The 19,110-nt window shown below is 29.0% G+C and overlaps 1 protein-coding gene across 3 annotated transcripts in view; it reads left to right on the top strand.

Moving 5' to 3' along the window:
• Positions 1-19,110, top strand: part of LOC143230828 (choline transporter-like protein 2) — a 69,940-nt gene that overhangs the window by 32,260 nt on the left and 18,570 nt on the right. For all 3 annotated transcript variants that reach the window (XM_076465042.1, XM_076465041.1, XM_076465043.1), the window contains exons 6-12: positions 2,105-2,215; positions 5,909-5,969; positions 9,916-10,045; positions 11,432-11,515; positions 12,176-12,288; positions 15,597-15,719; positions 16,680-16,779. In XM_076465042.1, the coding sequence (XP_076321157.1) occupies positions 2,105-2,215; positions 5,909-5,969; positions 9,916-10,045; positions 11,432-11,515; positions 12,176-12,288; positions 15,597-15,719; positions 16,680-16,779 (722 nt within the window). The remainder of the gene's footprint in view (positions 1-2,104; positions 2,216-5,908; positions 5,970-9,915; positions 10,046-11,431; positions 11,516-12,175; positions 12,289-15,596; positions 15,720-16,679; positions 16,780-19,110) is intronic.

The following is a 19,110-nucleotide window of genomic DNA, read 5'->3' as shown; positions in this document are numbered from 1 at the left end:
CCTGCTCCATCATGTTCCATGATGACAGGAACCAGTGCTTGAAAAAAGAGGAAGCAGTATGATTAATGAAATATTTGAAGCTGAATATTGTATTTCTTGTTCATTTGTATTTTTATTTATTATTATTATAAAAGTAACAAAAATATGAAAATTAAAAGTTTATTAGGTTATATATGATTAGGTAAGGTAATGAAAAAAATCTTCATGAGTTATACTCACGAGTCTCTTATACATTACGTAATTTGCTGCATTAATGTGAATTGCACATTCAATAAATTTTTATCATGTTAAAGGGTTTTTGCTTGTAATTTATTGTTAGTGTTTTGCAGTGTGTGTATGCTTCTTTGTTAAAGAGTTTCTTTTGTATTATGTATTTTTTTGGTTAATGATATTGATTGTATTGAGTATGTATATGGTAAAGGTTTTTTCATGTGCATTATATTATATAGCATTTTATTCTTTAACACAGTTTCATTATCATGTTAATATATCATAAAGAGTTAAAGAGTTTCTTTTGACTATGATTTCATTGTGTATTATGTTGTATTTCAAGTCATAATTCTGTGTTGTTTATAGATTATATTCTTTGGTTAAAGTATGACTTTTTTTGTTAAACAGTTGTGATGTATGCATGTTATGTGTTTTTATGGAGAGGGAAAGCTAACAAACCAATTTAAAATCTGTTAGTTTGAATGTTAAAATTAATTGTTAGCTTGAAGACAAGCCTGAAGTATGGAAGAGAATAAAGTATGATATATCTATATGCATATTACTTTCTATCTTCTTGTAGTTGTATTGCATTATTAGTGAATTTATTCTGCATATATGCAGCTTCCAGGTAATACATGTGTGAGAAAAAACAGTAAATTGATTTCATTTTGTTATTCTGAAGTAGATAATACCCATTTTGCTCAGATGAGGGGGTAGGGGAGAGGCATTGCTTCAGTACTGCATTGACCTTATATCATCTGTTTTGGAATAAGACTGACTGATTTCCTGACTAGTACTAATCACACTGGGTAAATGTTTCATTTCTTTCAAACTAATGTCCTCTAGTACAGAATAACCAGTGTTAAGAAAGAGCACTGAAAGCAGCAATTTATCTTGTATTAAAAAGCAAGCACACAGTTTTTTATTATTTAGTCTATTATAGTATATTATTGTTCATTTCACTCTTTACTATGTGCCCAGTCTTGCTACTTCATAGAATATCATGACTTTCTTATTCAGAGCATTCCTTCATGAGTGGTATCTTGACCAAATCACCTATTATAACTATTCTATTGCTGTAAGTCTAACTAAGTTTTACTTAAATATACCACAAGAGCAATTTTTTCATATAACCATTTGCAGGCAGCAAATGTTGGCTCAGATGTGGTTTACAACTATTTTATTAATTTTAATATTCAAATTCATGTTAATACTAACCACATAAGATTTTTGTAACTATGCTATCAACATGTTGCTGTACTTGTTGATCTTAGTTTTCCAAATACCTCTGTTTTAAGGATGAATTTTATTACTCTGACACTGCAATTTATGCCTTCTTTTTTTTTTTTGTTACACTTTTTGATATTGCCTTATTTGCATGATTTAAATATTCATTAAAAGTAGTAGATATGTTGATACATGATTGATGTATAGGTTGAAATTAGCACAACTCTTGTTGTTTATAACTGTACATTTTTAGTAAAATTAAAAAAAATGTTTTCATGTTACAAAATAATAATGTTACATATATATATATAGATAATAATAACTGAAAAATTACAAGAAAACCTTTAGTTTATTTACTCAATCAGTATTGTTAACCACAAATGCTTCTCAGTTGCATAGAGATATGTCTGCAGACTTACTCATTATAAACTGGGTTTCAATATCTTTGGTGGGCAGAGCACAGATAGTCTGTTGTCTAGCTTTGTGCTTACCATAAAAATCAAGCAATAATCACAAATTTATATATGATATTAAAGTAATTTGGTTTATGCGGAGGTTTGAACTTACAGCTTTGATTTATATAGTATCAGTAAATTAGGAAAATTTCAAACACAACAACATTGACACTTGAAACTGTAAGAAATTGTGTTTGTATACCCTGTATTAGGTGTGTACCAGTGAATGTCCCAACAGGACATTTACCTCATTGATAGCGACAGATGAAATAAGCATCAAGAGTGAAATGATATGTATAGATGATTCTCAAAAGGACAAACAGGTATGGTACTTAAAACACTTGTTTGTCTTGTTTTATTAGTGCATCCTGTATTAAATATTTTGTACTGTTATTTTCCATATTTAAACTGTGTAGAAATACTAAATTGTTTGCAAGGGCTATTAACTCAACTGTAAGAGTAACTATAAACTAGGATTATAAACAATGGAGATGGCCAGAATAATGAAGAAAAAATAGGGTTAAGAGAGGATATAGTGTGGGAACAAAGTGCAAAAGTGATTGTAATGGTTGGGTAAACTGTTACTATTGTAATGTTAGAAGTGTAATAAATAAAATTGGTGACTTTACAGCACTGGCTTGCACAGAGGATTTTGATGTAATAAAAATAATTGAAATCTGGCTAAATCTAGATATATGTGATGAAAAAATTTCTTTTAAAATACAGGATTACATATAGGTCATTTAGTAAGAATAGGGTGCTAGGAATAAGTTGAAAATATCAAAGTTAATGGCAGTGAGGTTGATTCTGTTTAGATTTCTGTTAACTCTTTTGTCCCTGGTAGTCTTTATTGTGCATCACAAAGTTTGTGTGTTACATTCAAACTTTTATTAACCTACTTTTTGTTCATGCTATACCAATTAGTATAGCATAATAATTTGCGACCAATCTACATTTTAATAGAATATAAGTTCTTAGTTCTTAATTCTACAAGAAAATATTTTTAAAAATCCTGAATTCCCCTATTATGACATGTGTGACATATTTTCTGTAGGCATTTTGCCTTCTCTATTTTTTCCACCACTCATGGAAAGAATAAGAAATAAAAATAAATTGCTCACTATATAATCATTATTGCTCAGATAAACAATAATTTTTATAGTCTTCAGTGGAAAATCAGACCCTTTGTGCCATGTCCACCTGTCTTTCAGGATAAGTTGTCAGTTCTGTCTTGCTTTTAATTATATTGCATATAACAGATAGAAAGTCAAGGTTTTTGTATTTCAAATGATGTATTGCATAATGCTGTGTTATGAACAGATAATAGTTTTGCTAAGAATACAAGCAGTATTCCAATGCGAAGTTTAATAACTAGCTCAGATGAATTTGTAGCAGCTCTTGTCGCATAATTAGAAAGCCAGAAAAATTGTGAGAGTTAGGGGAAATTGTCTACTTTTTTGCATGTTATTAGTCTATGTTTTTTGGTGCATTATTAATTAAACAAAAATTATTAATGCATTACTATCATTAGTATAAAAAGTAGGCTTAAATATCCTTGACATCGATGGAAAAAAAAAGATTTTTAAGAACTTTATTTCTTGTTTTTCTTGTTTATTCTTTACTTATTATTATAAATATAAGTAAAATGTAAAAATAAGATTAGATTAGGTAAAATAAATCATCATAAAAATGCTTCACAAGGCAAGCATGTAAGCAAGAAGGGGGTTATGTAATTCAGTGGCTAGACATGATTGAAAGGGCAATCAAAAGGATGATAAAACAATAAAATTTAATTATAATTAGATTTGTACTGTTACGAGCTCAAAGCTGCTTAAAATAAATAAACATAGTTTTGTGTTACAATTCGAAGTCACTCTAGAAGAAAAAAAATTGTTTTAATTTTTTTTATGGTCACCAAATTGGTCAAATTGACCAATTCCATTCTAAGTTAAGGTAGAGAAAATAACAGATAAGATATAAAGGTTTACTGAAAAAAATATTTGAAATGCATTCAGATGTTTAAAGGAAATTTCAAATTTTTGAGATGGGAAGAGTATTTTTAATTTTAACACAAATTCACACAGTTTAATCAATCAAATACTTAATATATTTATGCACAAATCTTTATTTTAGCTTATTAAAATACTTCACTAAAAAAATATGATTTTCTGGATGTGAAAAACTTTTAATGTTAACTGAAAGACTGCTAAATTTTGTGAAAATTACACACTGTATTGGAAGTTAGAAGTATTAAATCTATCAATTATTTTAATGAATACATAGAGGTCACAAGGTTAGCCAAATTGATCAAGCTCATGTTGAAAGAGTTAATGAGTAGAAGGAGAAGAGACTTTTAATTGGAATTTGTTTCTGATCATCAGAAGAAAAGAATGAAATTAATGGGAAATTCTACATGGATAAAGTAATAACTATGAGAGATTTTAATTTCTGATTAAGAGATTGAGAAATGCTAGAGATAAGTTTTTAAAAAACCATTCAGTTTTGTTTTTTTTCAAATAGGAATGTACTAGGGAATAGTGCTCGTGTGGGGAAGATACTAAGAATTGTGTTATTTCAGATTTATTGTTAACTTTTATTGAAAAAATAGTTGATAGGTTAGATGCTGAGGAACATCAGGGTACAATTGGTCATTATTCATTTAGTTTTGATGTTTTTTCTGCATACATAAATAAGGAATATGGAGATTTGGGTTACAAATTTAAGAAAAAAAGAATAATATTGAAGAGATGAGACATAAGAATTATGTGTGGGGAATTGTGCAACTGAATTAGTGGAAATTATTGATCAAATGTGGAAACATTTTAAGAATAAATGTTTAACTGCTCAAAATAAGCATGTTCCTTACAGAAAAGAAAAAAGAATAGTTTCAAGTAAAAACATGGCCCACAAATTTTATAAAGGATAAAATTAAAGGAAATCTTACAAATATAAGAAGTTTAGAGTTATTGTAATGATGAAAAAAAAAGAGTTAAAATATAAAAATAAGTGGTAAGAATTTCTTCAAATACATTCAGAGTAAGCAATCTGTTATGCTTGGAGTAGGGCCTTATAACCCTTAAATGGTGGCCATCATCAATTTATGAGGCTACCTACAACATTCATGTTGTTTAAGGGCTGAAAAATCACACTGAAAGACTGATATCTTATGATTATGAGATGGTTGAATTGTTAATTTCTATTTTTTCTTTTTTTTAGTTTTTATATAAGGAGGTTTTAAAGCAAAATTTTTCAACTTGAACAGTAGTTGCATGAAAACAATGTTGATCTATTAATTCTGAGGTAATTTTATAGAATAATAAAGCATATGAGCCACATAATATTTATGTAAGGGTTATGGAAGAGGTTAAGGATTGGATATGCATCATATCAGTTTTTAGAAATGTTATGAAGAGTAATATTTCAAACACAAACAGCACAGGTAACAAAAATACATATAAATAAACAAAATTTGTATTCACAAAAAGTGTCAGTTACCAACCTGGTAAGCTTCTAATTGTTTGAACTCAAACTATGGTTGGAAAGAGTTTGCCCAGAATGCTCATATTGTACACAGATTCAAGAAGGAATACTTATCTGCGCAGGACAAAGTGCTGAGAAAGAAGTGTGTTGTACCCCATTTTCCTGTAATATCATAATGTTGTATCTCACAATCTTTAGGCTACCTGTGTCCATGCCTATTTCAAATAACATACACAAAGAAAGAACTTCCAACTTGTACCAAACTGTATTAAATGGACTTGCTCTGCCCTATAAACATCTGTGAGACTACCATTGTGATATTTAACCTTTACAAAGATGTCATTAACTGTGTCAAAATTTGGAAAAAAAATATCTGATTATGTGTCACTACAGCTGTATTTTAAGTTATTTATTGATGAGTGAAATTAATAGTTATTTTAGTTCTGAAATCCGAAGATAACTCCTTAAAAATTTAGTTGATGTCATTATATATATTTCTTTCTAAAATTAATGTAACTTCAATTTTCTTCCAATAGACTGTTAGAGAATTGGTTTTCAGTGGAAACTGTGCACCTTTCTACTTGAAAAGTAAACCACGTAAGTTTTGCCATAGTTACTGCACTTCCAAATTGTCTGTATTACATATGCTAATGCATTGTAAGTTTTGACTGCAGTAAGCTTATGCTTTGACATTGTCTTATCTTAAGCTTATTTTATGTCAGTTTGTAAAGTCATCTACTGTTGTATAAAAATGAACTGTATCAGAGTACAGACACAGTGTGATAGCTTAAATTGTGAGTGGTTGTTACCCAATAAACAATGCAACATATCTTAATGCCTCTAAAAGTACAGGCAGTCATACTTGATCCCACCAGTAATATTGTGAATTTAATCATGACTTTCGACACAGAAATTCCATGTGGTAAAAATGTAAAAATTAAATCTCTGGCCGATGAAGGCTACTTCATGCAACAGCTTGAGGAAATATTTCATATTTTAGTTAGAACTCTCTAGAAGCTCTGAAGTGATTTTAAGTAACTTAGGATATGGTGTTTTATGAGACCCTCTTTATGTTTCATCTTTAGGCAACGATGTAGCAAAATGTTCCCATACATTGATATTTAAATAGATAAGTGTACAAAAAAATTGTCTTAGTGATGAGTAATTGAACCTAATGTTCAATAAAAAAAATGATTATTTGAAATTACGCATTCATTCTGAACAACTGTTAGCCTGAACTGGCAACGCTGCATGGTAATGGTAGAGGTCAGATTGTAAACTACTTTATAGAAATTATAGAAATCAATTCTGCTTCAGTTTACTCATCTAAGTTTCTGTTATATTGTAAGTAATAGTCTTTTGACTTTTTGGTAGATTAGATTACCAACCTTTAGGACTGAGTTTTATATGGTACTTCAAATACCCTTGTTATTATTATTTTTATAACTTTTTATTTACAGTCTTCTACATATTTTATTAAAAGTAACTTCTTTCATATAACTGTTTGCAGGTAGCAAATGTTAGCTTGAATGTGGAAGTATCACTGCTCTTTTAAGATTCAAGTTTTTGTCAATTTTATTTACCTACAAGTCCTTTAAGAAGAGACTACATCTGATGGACACAGCATTTCTCACTCTTTTTGGTGTTACTCTTGCAAATTTCTCTGATTGCAGAATATATTTTGTTATTGTAATACTGTAATTTATACCTTGATTTCAATAGTTGTTAAAGATATGACACATAACAAGAGGTCCACTTAAAACAACAGTTTGAAATGTGGGAAGTAATAAAGAACATTTGAGACTAATGATACGTATTCATACATTTATAAATCCTGTAGTATAAAAGGTAAGATGTGATGTTTTTTACAAAATAATAGTCTGTTGTGCAGCTCATTTACATTTTTATTTTGTATAATAATATATTGTACTGATGATATAATGACTACTTAGTTTTAATTACTCATTTGTATTGTTTGTGCATTTACTTGTGATTTTTTAATAGAGTATGTTGTGAATGTTCACATTTATATAATCATTAAAATTCCAGGTTTTTGTATTAATATGAAATTACCATATTTATGTATGTATCTTTATATGCATGACTGATATATGAACAAAAAACACTTCAGGATTTTAAACTCCATAATTCAACTATTCCTTCAAGTACTCCTTTATATAAAGGTACATATGAGAAAGCAGGAGAACTGTGACTAATCCTCAGTGAGAGCACTCCCCTTTAAAGCAAAAAAGATCCACTGTAAGGCAGTAAAATGTCAAAAGTGTGTGATGAGCAGGCCTGGTAGGCTAGCCGTTAAGAGTTTTAGCTATTACCATCAGTCACAAGTTATTTATATTAAATTTAGAAATGCAGTGGTGAGTGGAACACATAAGCACTAACTCGAGGAAGCTTGCAGTTAAAGTAAAGAATGTGACTCTGAGACTAACATTCACACAATAAAACACTTAATATACTTTTCAGAATACTCTCTATAACAATAAATGTGGAGAATAACTTTGAATAGACTAACAAAATTCTTTCAGTTTAACTAACAAATGCTCTTTAAATATGCTTTCAATAATATTCTAAATCATTACACCGTATCAACTCAACTGTATTTTCAATGTTATTCGATGCTAGGGAAGAAGGCAATAAGTTACAGAGAGCTTAGGCAAGAAATTTTGGGCAAATTTGTCAATAGGGTAGACATGATTCTTCCATCTGCCTTGGAGACTCTGATAACTGTGGCTGCATCAATTTGACAATAACTCCTGACTACCACTTGGTGGCAACTCAGTTTTGAACTTGCAATAATTGGGTGGCAGCTTCTGATGATTTGATGATAACCAACCTTCAAGCTTCAGACACAAGATTTAATATAAACTCTTTCTGGTATTCTTACAATTTTCCAAATAAGGTACACAACTACCCAAAAGTAGATCTGATACTTAATTGGTTGTTTTTCCTTGATTTTTTCACAGTTCTCAAAGCAAGAACCAAAACTATTGGTTATTGGTTGAAGATAAAACTTAGTAAAGTGGCAGCTTTCTTACTTATATTCATACACACACTTTTGAAATGTATACTACATCAAAGTTCCAACTTATTTCTTTTCTTGGCAACTTTGTGCAAGATAATGTAAACATTCACCATAGCTTTCTCAGTCTCTCTAATGAGACTTCCATAACCCTTCTGATGACCTAGATAGCTTCATTTGCAGTTAGCACGAACAGTAATGTTTCTCGTATATTTCTCTTCTTAATTGTTGTTATATAACACTATGTAACGAAATTTTTACTCTTTCTTGTTCCTGGGCAGAAAGTGTTATTTCCCAATTACTTGTGCCTAAAGTGAATGGAAAAGACCTATTTTTCTCTTCAAACTTTGGTTTTGTGATCTGGGAGCATATAACAAAAACATGATGGGAGACTATATTTGGGGGCTGATACGTGAAAGTGATTTACATTACAGTTGCAAATCTTGAAAACCTCACTTCTAAACATTTTTGTATAATTTTAGTATAAATACATGTAAATCTTGGTTCATATTTTGTTTTATTTAGATCTTATGCAAATGAAAATGTGCAAATTTGCCAGTTTTTACATAGAAAATAGGTAAATTTCTAAATTTCATAATCCAGGTCACAAAAGCAAAGTTTGAAGGGAATAATGGCCATTTTGTGTACTTTTACAACATAAGCAATTAAGAAATAACATGTACTATCCAAGAACAAAATTTGTATTACATAGTGTAATCAATTTCTTATGCTTTTGTGAAGATGTGTCTCACTTCTCCTGACTGCATATATTTGTTGAATACTTGAAGAATTTGAAATGCCCAGAATTGCTACAAGTGTATGACAGAATGATGTTTCAATGTCAGTGACTGTCAGACTTCCCAAGTAGTTGCATAGTCAGAGGAAAAACTAGAAAATGGAGTGGAAACTCCAAAGGAATGTTTTTGTTATGATTAGAACCATGAAACTGATTTCTTACTAAGTGCATGCTCCAAGCACATCAAAGACTTAGAAAATGTATTGTATTTTATTCAAAAATATAATCCAAAGTCCAAAAGAGAAGAGATCCTTGGTGCAGTCCTTCCTAACAGCTGAGTTAATTTTTTCCTTTCTGGATAAAATCTAGAGTATTAAAATCATAGTTAGACATTTGCAGTAAACCAGAATCATAAAAATTGTATTTTTTATAACTGTTTTAATATGTCATTGTTATAAGTGTAATGTTTTCGTGGTATATCTTTCATCTTGTATTTTTTTTATTATTATGATCAAAATCTATATTATGTGAATAAACTTATCTGTTTTATAGAGAAGTTTTTGCAGTTTTTTTAGACTGCCAATAATATAGTTTAAGAAGAAAAGCATATTGATTAAACAGCTGTTTAATTTTGATAAAATAGCATATAACATTATTTAGAATATAAAAACATAGATTGTGAATCTGGTACACTGAAAGATTTTTGTTTTCATATGCTCATATACACTTGACTGACATTTTTCTAACTCTTTTGAATATGCTATTTTTAGTGGCAGGAAGGTGTGTTCCAGATATATTTATGTCTTCTCAAGGAGACACTGATGAGGAGTTGGCTAATAATATAATCCAGGATGTCAATGGCAAAAACATATCTGGTGATGAAATGACGTTGGCAAAAGAGTATGTTATTTTTAGAGAAATGCAAAAAGTAATGATGAAAATTTCCCAAACCAACCTTTTAGTAATTTCTTAGACATATTAATGGAAAGTTGTAATTGTTTTGTTCAAGATGCAAAACATTTGAAATCATGTAACCCAGTATAAGATTTTTAAATGTACTTTTATTTTTTTTGTACTGTACTGTCTTGATCTCTTGGTAACTTGTCAAGTTTTTTGTAGAGCTGTTATATAATGAAAAATATACAAATGAAACTTATGTTCTTGTTTTGTCGATGCCAGTCGGCTGCATAGACTTCAGTGAATCAAACTATTACACAATTTTTACACACTTAATTATATATAAGTAATCCTAGTAAAATGTATGGTAAAACAGTTTATTAGTTTCTGATTTTAAAGTGTTTTCTTTGTCCATCGCACATTATATACCTCACATTCAATTATTTTTCCTTATTTTTCTGGAAGTTTCATTGTGCTGTAGGCCTTCAAATATGCTTTATGTGGAAGAGCCACAGAGTAAAGATAGTAAACATTTCTAATATAGGCAGTGATAACAATTTATCATGAATATTTTTATATTTGTGTTTATTATTAACAAAACTAGTCATTTGAGAGATGAGTGGATTTAATTTTTTTAATAAAATGTGTTTATATATTCTGTTTAATTATACCTTAATTTGTGAAAGATTAAAATATTTGAGTTAAACCTGAACAGATTTTAAGTTTCTGTATATGAAAGATCTGGAACATTTCTGCTAAATAGGAAGTTGATTTTTGTATGAAAGTTCTATTCAGTAAATATATACTTTCAATATTCATTCATAACACAATAAGATTACAAATAATAATCCTATTTGTTTGTAATTTTCAGTATTACAGTGGATGGGTAGCATTATAAAATGCAAGTCCTATTACACAGCAGGCAAATCATATTTGTAACCAAAGTCTAATATTTTGATACTCAATAAATATATGCTCTAAATATTCATTCAGCTCAGTATAAGATGTAAAAAATGCCCCCCAGTAGCTCAGCAGAATGCCTGCGGACTTACAGTGCTAAAACCCAGGTTTTGGTACCTATGGTGGGCAGAGCACAAATAGCCCATTGTGTAGCTTTGTGCTTAGTTCAAAACAACAAGAATATGTAAAATAATATTTCTGTTTTTTACTATTTATAAAAAAGAATAGAGAGATCACAGATAACATTAATTATCTCCAACCTTTATGTAGGTCGATTAATACATTGTTGTTGGGGATTATAATCTTATAATCATAATAAAAACTAAAATATAGGATATTTATTATGCTAAATTTTGATATACAATTGATAAAATGAATCTACTTCTGAACTTTTATATGGCTTTGTTTGATAAGTAGTTCTTTTGTTAGATCTCTAGAAACAATGTTAAATGCCCGAGAAATTGGAGAAAAAATATTTCAAGACTTTACCGCAGGCTGGTGGTTAATGTTAGTGTAAGTATCTCCCTTAGCAATTAATAGTAAAGGATTATGTTTGAAGCTTATAAGTTTCAAATGTATGTTACAGTGAAGTTACAGGCTTTTTTTGAGGTGGAGCTAGTGTTCTCTGCAGTGATTTGAAACATTTTGAATAACAAGAATGAAAAAGCATTTGTGTTACTCCAGTCTTCACATTAGAGCAGATAGAAATAAAGTACAGACTGTGAAAAATTTAGTATGCAAAAGAATTATGAATTGTTCAATGCTACATGATTTAACATGTACATTTTAAATTTTAGAAATTCAAAAAGAAGACATTTTGTTCAGTTTTGTTAAAATTTCTCTTTGTTGCCTCTAAATTTCCTTTCCATATATGTGTTATTACATATGTTTCTGTTCAGTAGAATGTTCTGAATGTTATTTTGTTTTGGACTTTGGTATCTGATTTAAGCTGTAATGATTAATTACAGTTATATGATGTGATTATGTAGAGTATGCATTTATACAGTATTGTGTGGTTAAGTATATTTATTTAAGTATTTTTTGTGACACTTCATATTAGTATTTTAAAACTTAAAATTGTAATTTTTAATATTTTACTTCTATGCAATGAATAAAAAAATGTATACTATTCTATACTTGTAAGAACAACCAAGCCTTGGGTTCACTTTTCAGATGCTTACTGATTTCAATGGTAGAAGTATTCTTGTGGATTCTATTGATGAAGTATTTTGCTGGTGTTATGGTGTGGGTTAGTTTACTTTGTATCACTGGATTGTTAAGTTTTGGTAAGTGAGAAACTAAAGCAACACTAAATTCTATTTATAGGTTCTAGGAAAAAAACAAATCCAGCTAACATGATTTCATTTTGATATGTTTTAGATTGATATCTATTTTTCTTATCTTGCATGTAGCTAATTGATTTTAATGAAAAGCAGATGTCATAATATATTTATTGTGATAATTCTATATGTACTAAACCTTAAGTATCAACAGACGTTTGTGCGTAAGCTGTCTGTAATATGTAAAGGTCTTAACTCACACATGTGCTACTACTGATAAGAGAGAGGGGTGTGATTATAATTACAGTAGTTTTGTGACCTACCTGTACATCCACGATGGTTTAACTGTTGATTGATCAACTTTTATTCTTCAGTTCTTTTTGTTTTTACTTTAAAATATTTTTCTTTCACTGTGCCTTCAACAACATGCATCGTCTCTTTCAATTCACTTGTGACAAATCACTTACTCAACCTGTTACAGTCAGATCTTCAAACTAATAATTTTTTGCAGAGATTGGTGGATGTTTATAAGATGTAATTATTCAAATAAGAGTTCATGAATTTATATTAATATTGAAAAACTATTTTTAAGGTGTGCATGGACATTATTTTTATGAGAAGATATCTACTACTATACTGAATTAGCTTGTTGGCTTTCAAATAAATGATATTTTAAAGAAGTGTGCATTGTAGATGGCCTACATATACTTATAGTATTATCAGATTAATTGTTAACATTTTATGCAACTGGCTTTTTGTTAGATTGCTTGTAGAAAGGAAATAGTTGTGTTTTCTATACAGATAAACATGAGTTAATTGTTGGGTAATGTAGTTGGTTCAGTTAATTACTGGAGCTTTGATCAGAAATATCTATTTTGAAGTAGTAGTGTATCTTTGAATAATGAAAATGAATGATGTAAAGAAACTGGACACAAAGTGAAAAATGAAATGAATGATATTTATTAAAACAGACTTAATACACCCAGTGTGTGTGTATTTGTTTTTATGTATTTGAGAAGATCATTAGTGGATCTTCCATCTTCACCATTAAACTGCACCCATGTTCTAGGTTGTTTAAATGCAATGTTTCTTAACCATGGGTGAAATTTATATGGGTGAAAATAGCAAAGGGACAGATGTTGTTCATGTAAAATGAACTTATAGCTTTCTGTATCATGTTTTATATCAGAATTACAAATATACAGAATAAATAGTAGATTTAAAGTAATTAATAGTACAAGAAGGTATTATAATAATATGGTATATTCATATACCAAAATTACACTTTTTTATGATGTTTAAACCACTTGTGTGGCCACCATCAGGAAACTCAGATGCACTCATATGTAACTTTTACCATATCATTGCTGTGTAACCAAAAATATCATAAACATTTAAAAACAAAATAAACAGCAAATTTATTTTTATTCAAAAAATGAGCACTAAAACAAAGGGTCACATAAGGATGATTTTTCAGACACTTTCAACAATCGAAGCATCTACAAGTATGATTGAGACAGCACTCAAATTTCTAAATTGGAATAGAATACCTATGTAGTATTTCACAAAATAGATACAGTTACCAGATGAGAGCTACACGAGTGGCCAAAACATTAGAAGAATGTTAAAATAAATGTTTTATTCAGTAGCTATATTTTTGGGCTTTTATGTGCAAGAACAGGTTAAATGAAAGATTAAAAACTTGTACATAAGAAAAGCAGGTGAAAAATGTGCTTGCAGATCATGTAATATTAGAAATGTACTGTAACCTGTTTTAACATACAGGACACACTAGTTAACATTTACTTAACTTCAGAAATTTAGTCTTCACTATTTGATAATTAACATGGCAGTACAATGAAATTAAAAATATATAATTATTATGTAAATCAGCAACACCAAATACCTTAAAATCATATTTTATGATAAGAGCAAATAACAAATAACCATTTTTATATGTTTTGTAAGAAATAACAGTATTTTTCTGTAAAAAAAGTTTAATTATTGTTATTGTTTTTTGATATTTATGAAGATTATTTTCCTTTGTTAACTAAGTATGTGAAATAAAGGTTAAACTAAATCTCCTAAACTGGTTTAAAAATTCTTGTTGGTGTTTGTCACTTTGGACTATCTTCTGAATCCATCTCAGTTAATCAAACCCTGAATTTTAGCATTGTAAGTCTGTAGACATACTACTGTCCCACAGGGCACTTTGGTTTGTGGCAGAAAGCTTTGTAGCATTGTATTTTTAATATTACAGGTACATGTTGTGTACTGTTTAAAATAACACGAGTAACTCTTTCTCTACTGTTACCGTATTTTGCAGTTCCATGTTCAAATTTGTATAAATTGCATCTTCTTTCTTTCAACCATTGCTTTCTTTTGAGTCTGAACAAGAGATCATGCAATGTGGTGCTCTTATATGTATACCTTGATACCCTTAATATGAAAATTGATGCATTTAAAAAACAGTAACCTGAAAATGCTGTGTAATTTAATATCAAAAAAAGACAAAAAAAAAAAAAGTCATCATCTGATATTTGGTAAATGTAGGATCGGCATTTCAGTGTTTTTTTTTTGTTTTTTTTTCTTGTACTGAAAAAGGATAATAGTGTATCTAAATACATAAAATGGGTGATGTTACTAATTAGGGCATATTAGATTTGAGGGTAGATTTGTAGAGATCCTGATAAGTAATAAAATTGAATTGGGTATACACACAAATCATGCTTGGTATATTGCTGGCACACAAAAATATAGCTAATATAAAGGAAACAAATATACTAATTTTATAAAGGAAAGTGGATATTATTATGTGCATAACCTAGCTAGCTATAGTGATGTAGAAAGTTTTAATCCAACAAAAATGATTGAAACAAGAAAGTTAAACTACAAAAATTGAGTTACTAAAATTTGAAAAATTTTATCCCTACTTAGGTTCAGACTAACATAATTACAGTGATTTGCCAAAGTATAAATAAATGTTTATAAACTATAAGTGACTTTTTTCTCTTTTTTTACTTTCTTGTTTCAGTACTTTATGTAGCATTGTTACTGTGGTTATCTAGGTAATGTATATATTGATCCTTACTTGTCTTTATAAAATTAAAAAAACTTTTTGTTATAACTTGTTTATCATAATTTTAAATTTGAGGCTGTACTATAAGAACTCACAACTTTGTAAGACTTATAGATATTTTATAAATAGTCTATTATATGAATATATCACCCTGAGTCAATTAAAGAAAATAAAGTGAATATGAGACTCATTGTGACTGAAAACATCTTTAAATGTTTCACTTTCTTTGTTACAGTATGTTATTACAGTGTAAAGAAGTATCTGGAACTAAGTGATTCCACAGCATCAGATGCTGATTTTACTTTCACAACTAATGTGGAGTCTTATCTAGCCCTACGGAAAACTTGGTTGGCCATTGGTAGGTGCTTGTTTTAGTAATATTATATATGTGCCTTTTAAATTCAGGAATTGGATTGGCTGAAAGAGTTTTTCTCCTATAACTTACAGATTTTTTATATACATAAATGAATTAGATTATAATCAAAATTCATGCTGGGTATTATAATCCATTAAACATTTCAAAATTAGCACTGTTCTCAGCCAACAAATATGTTTATTTACATGTACCTCACTATATTAGTGGACAAGATTGTCAATTGTTAGTTAACATTACACACAATTTACAGATGAGATGATGATCAACCAATTGCCTGAATAAATATATGTGGTAATAGGTTGTCAGAATACAACTTTTTGGTGGGAAAAGTAAATTCAATGTGAAATAATGTTAAAAAGTACACATGGACTCTTTTCACACACAAAATGAAAACCATGTTCAACAGCAATATTTATTGTAAATGCCAATCCATATTAAGTGAAAAGATGTTAACTTTAATATGGTATATGTACATCAAGAAGTTGTAGTAATAATAATAATTCATTAATTTAATTTACTAATAATAATGCAAGTGAATTCCAAATAATTGTCCAAAAATTGATTTTTATGAAGTTTCTAAAATGGAGATTGAAACATATCTTTAATTTTTAATTGGGTGATTGAGAAATAAGAATACAAAGAGTAATAAATAATAGTAACTGTAATAGTCAAATAATATGCATATAAGGATGATCATAAACAATAAAAATCAACAGTATGCAAGTACATTGATAGGCAAATAGAAAGATAAATAGATAAGGACACAGTCTGTAAGCTTGGTTAATCAAAACCTTAATGAATTAATAATTCACTATTTGTGTTAGTTCTGCTTATTATTAAGATGTATTATAAATTTGAATGCATTTGTATACATATTAATGTATATTTTTTTAGTTACTAAAAATGAGAGAGATTCATAAGAATATGTTTTAATCTTTTCAGCCTTAATTTCGGGAATAGTTTTGCTGATACTACTGCTGATGGTAATTGCTCTTCGTACACGTATTAGGATCGCCATTTCATTGATTAAAGAAAGTAGTAGGTAGGGTTATGTAAATGTAGATGGGAAATGTTAACTAAAGTAGGTATTTACAATGAAAAGGTTTATCTTTTTTTCTCAAGTTAATGAAATAAAATAATTTAATGAATGTATGTGTACATAGTTTTAGAAAGGTAAATGTACATGCAAAAGGGCCCCATTGTGATGCAGTGGTATGTCCTCAGACTTATAATGCTGGAATTATCAAATGTAAAAAATATAACTCAAAATAATACAAGCTACTTTAACAAGTTAATGTATAGCTGGCATTCCCTTGGATTTCAGTACTACTTCACATAAATGTAAATGAAGTCTGTGCAGGTACTTCTGATTGATTGACTACTGTTCTTCTCTGAGTACTTCAAAAAGGTCATCTTCCATGTTTGGCTTGAAATCTTTCATTGATCAGTTTAACCCAGCCCATAAACTTTTAATCAGATTGATATCAGGTGATTGATCTGGCCATTCCATAACATCAATTCTTTTATTTCTAAGACATCTTTTAATAACTCCACAATTGAAGAGAAACTTGTTTGATCATTTTGTAGGCTAATTGTAATAAGAAGATCTAAGAAACTACAGCAGGTGCACAACACTGTTTGTGAGAAAAATGTAACTAAAATCGTGAAAAGTTCAGGTGTTTACGAAAACCAGTGTTAAAATTTGGATTTGAGATCATATTTGAATAGATCTCATAAAGTGCATTCTAAAAACATATAGTTTTACATATTTTTCTGTAATCTAGTAAAACATATAATAAAATAACAATTTTAAGGAGATTCATTTTTTTTTGTCTACCTCCTGCATATGTTTAAATTGTTTGATAAAAACTGAATTTTAAAGTAGTTCTCAACCTCATTAAAATTCACAGGGGGCTTCTTTCATTGAATCCATGCCTGCTGGGATAGCTCTTTCTGGAAAAACTAATGTCTTAATTCATATTCATTAACTTTTCAATGTTATTAAAAACAAGGGATATCACCATATTGAACATTTTAATGATTTGAGTGTATGAGTATTTCATAGCAGACAGAGCTGTTACATACCCTTCCAAAACAAAATCAGCTTTTTGTGGGATCACATTATATGTGAAATGCAAAATAATATCAAAATGTAGTTCTGATACATTGTATTCCACAGTGACTTTACATTAACTGTGATTTTCAGATTACTTACTAATTTGCATATACTCAGAATTACTTTAATATAATGTACTCAGTTCTGCATTTTTCTTGTTTAGACTTATTGTTATGTAATTATTTTCCTAGATTTTGTGTGACAAAAATAAATATTTTTACATTTCAGTAATGCAAATATATTTATAAAATGCATGTGGTTTAGCTGTTAATGTAAGAATATGTCATAGATGGTGCAGATACAAAACGAAATTTGTACTTGCATAGTCATTTACTAGTTTTGTGCAATGAGTGAATAATGTCAAAGGCTTAGGAATATGACTAATGGTTGTAACGTTGCTATAGTTTGTAATGAAATAAAAGGAACTAAATTAAATTTGTTATTTGAACTTTTTTCTATGATATGGAAGTTTTAAACAAATTACTAAAATGAAAATTAAAAGTATCTAATAGTCTTTATTTTTAAAATTAAATGTTTAATCTTCTAATTGTAATAACAAGTTTACCATGCAGTTATTAAGTATCAACCAGTGCTAAACTAATTTAGTAAATTATTACTGTCAATTTTTACACATGGATGAGATTTTTTACCTGTTGTCACAGGTGTCTGTGACTTGTTGATAATAAATTTCATTGATAAACAGCCTTTGGTTTTCAAATAATATATTAAAATAAGTCAAATGTTTATTACACAGTTGTATCCAGAGTTTTAAATAATTGTCTTCTTTTCATCAAAGTCCACACAGGCTGATTCAGTTACTTTGGAACACAACTTGACAAAACAAATTATTCTTTCATACTCTGTTATTACAATACACTCTATGATAATTCCACTTCAAACATTGTCACTATATGCTTTTTATGACTAAACTTACAATTATGTAGTCTAGATCTAATTTATTATTAAACAGAAGTTTATATACATGCTTATACTACAACAGAGGTGTAGAAAGTTCCACACACACACAGTACTAGATATTATGATGCAATAATACTCAGTTACAACGAGAAAAACTCAGATAACAGGAAATTTCTTAGTACTCAGTAATGCATGGAATGCCAAGAAGGCATGTTAAAGAATTCTTATTTGTACTTGAAAGGTACAAATAACTTCTTTAACTTTACACTAGCACTGCTATTAACAGTTAGGTATAAAATGGAGTTTGGCTTTCTAAGACTGCAACAGTAGTCATTGAAA

The sequence above is a fragment of the Tachypleus tridentatus genome, chromosome 10 (genome assembly GCF_004210375.1).
Source record: "Tachypleus tridentatus isolate NWPU-2018 chromosome 10, ASM421037v1, whole genome shotgun sequence".
Taxonomy (NCBI): Eukaryota; Metazoa; Arthropoda; class Merostomata; order Xiphosura; family Limulidae; genus Tachypleus; species Tachypleus tridentatus.
Note: the sequence above shows the minus strand (reverse complement) of the source record. Positions and strands in the feature narration are given on the sequence as shown.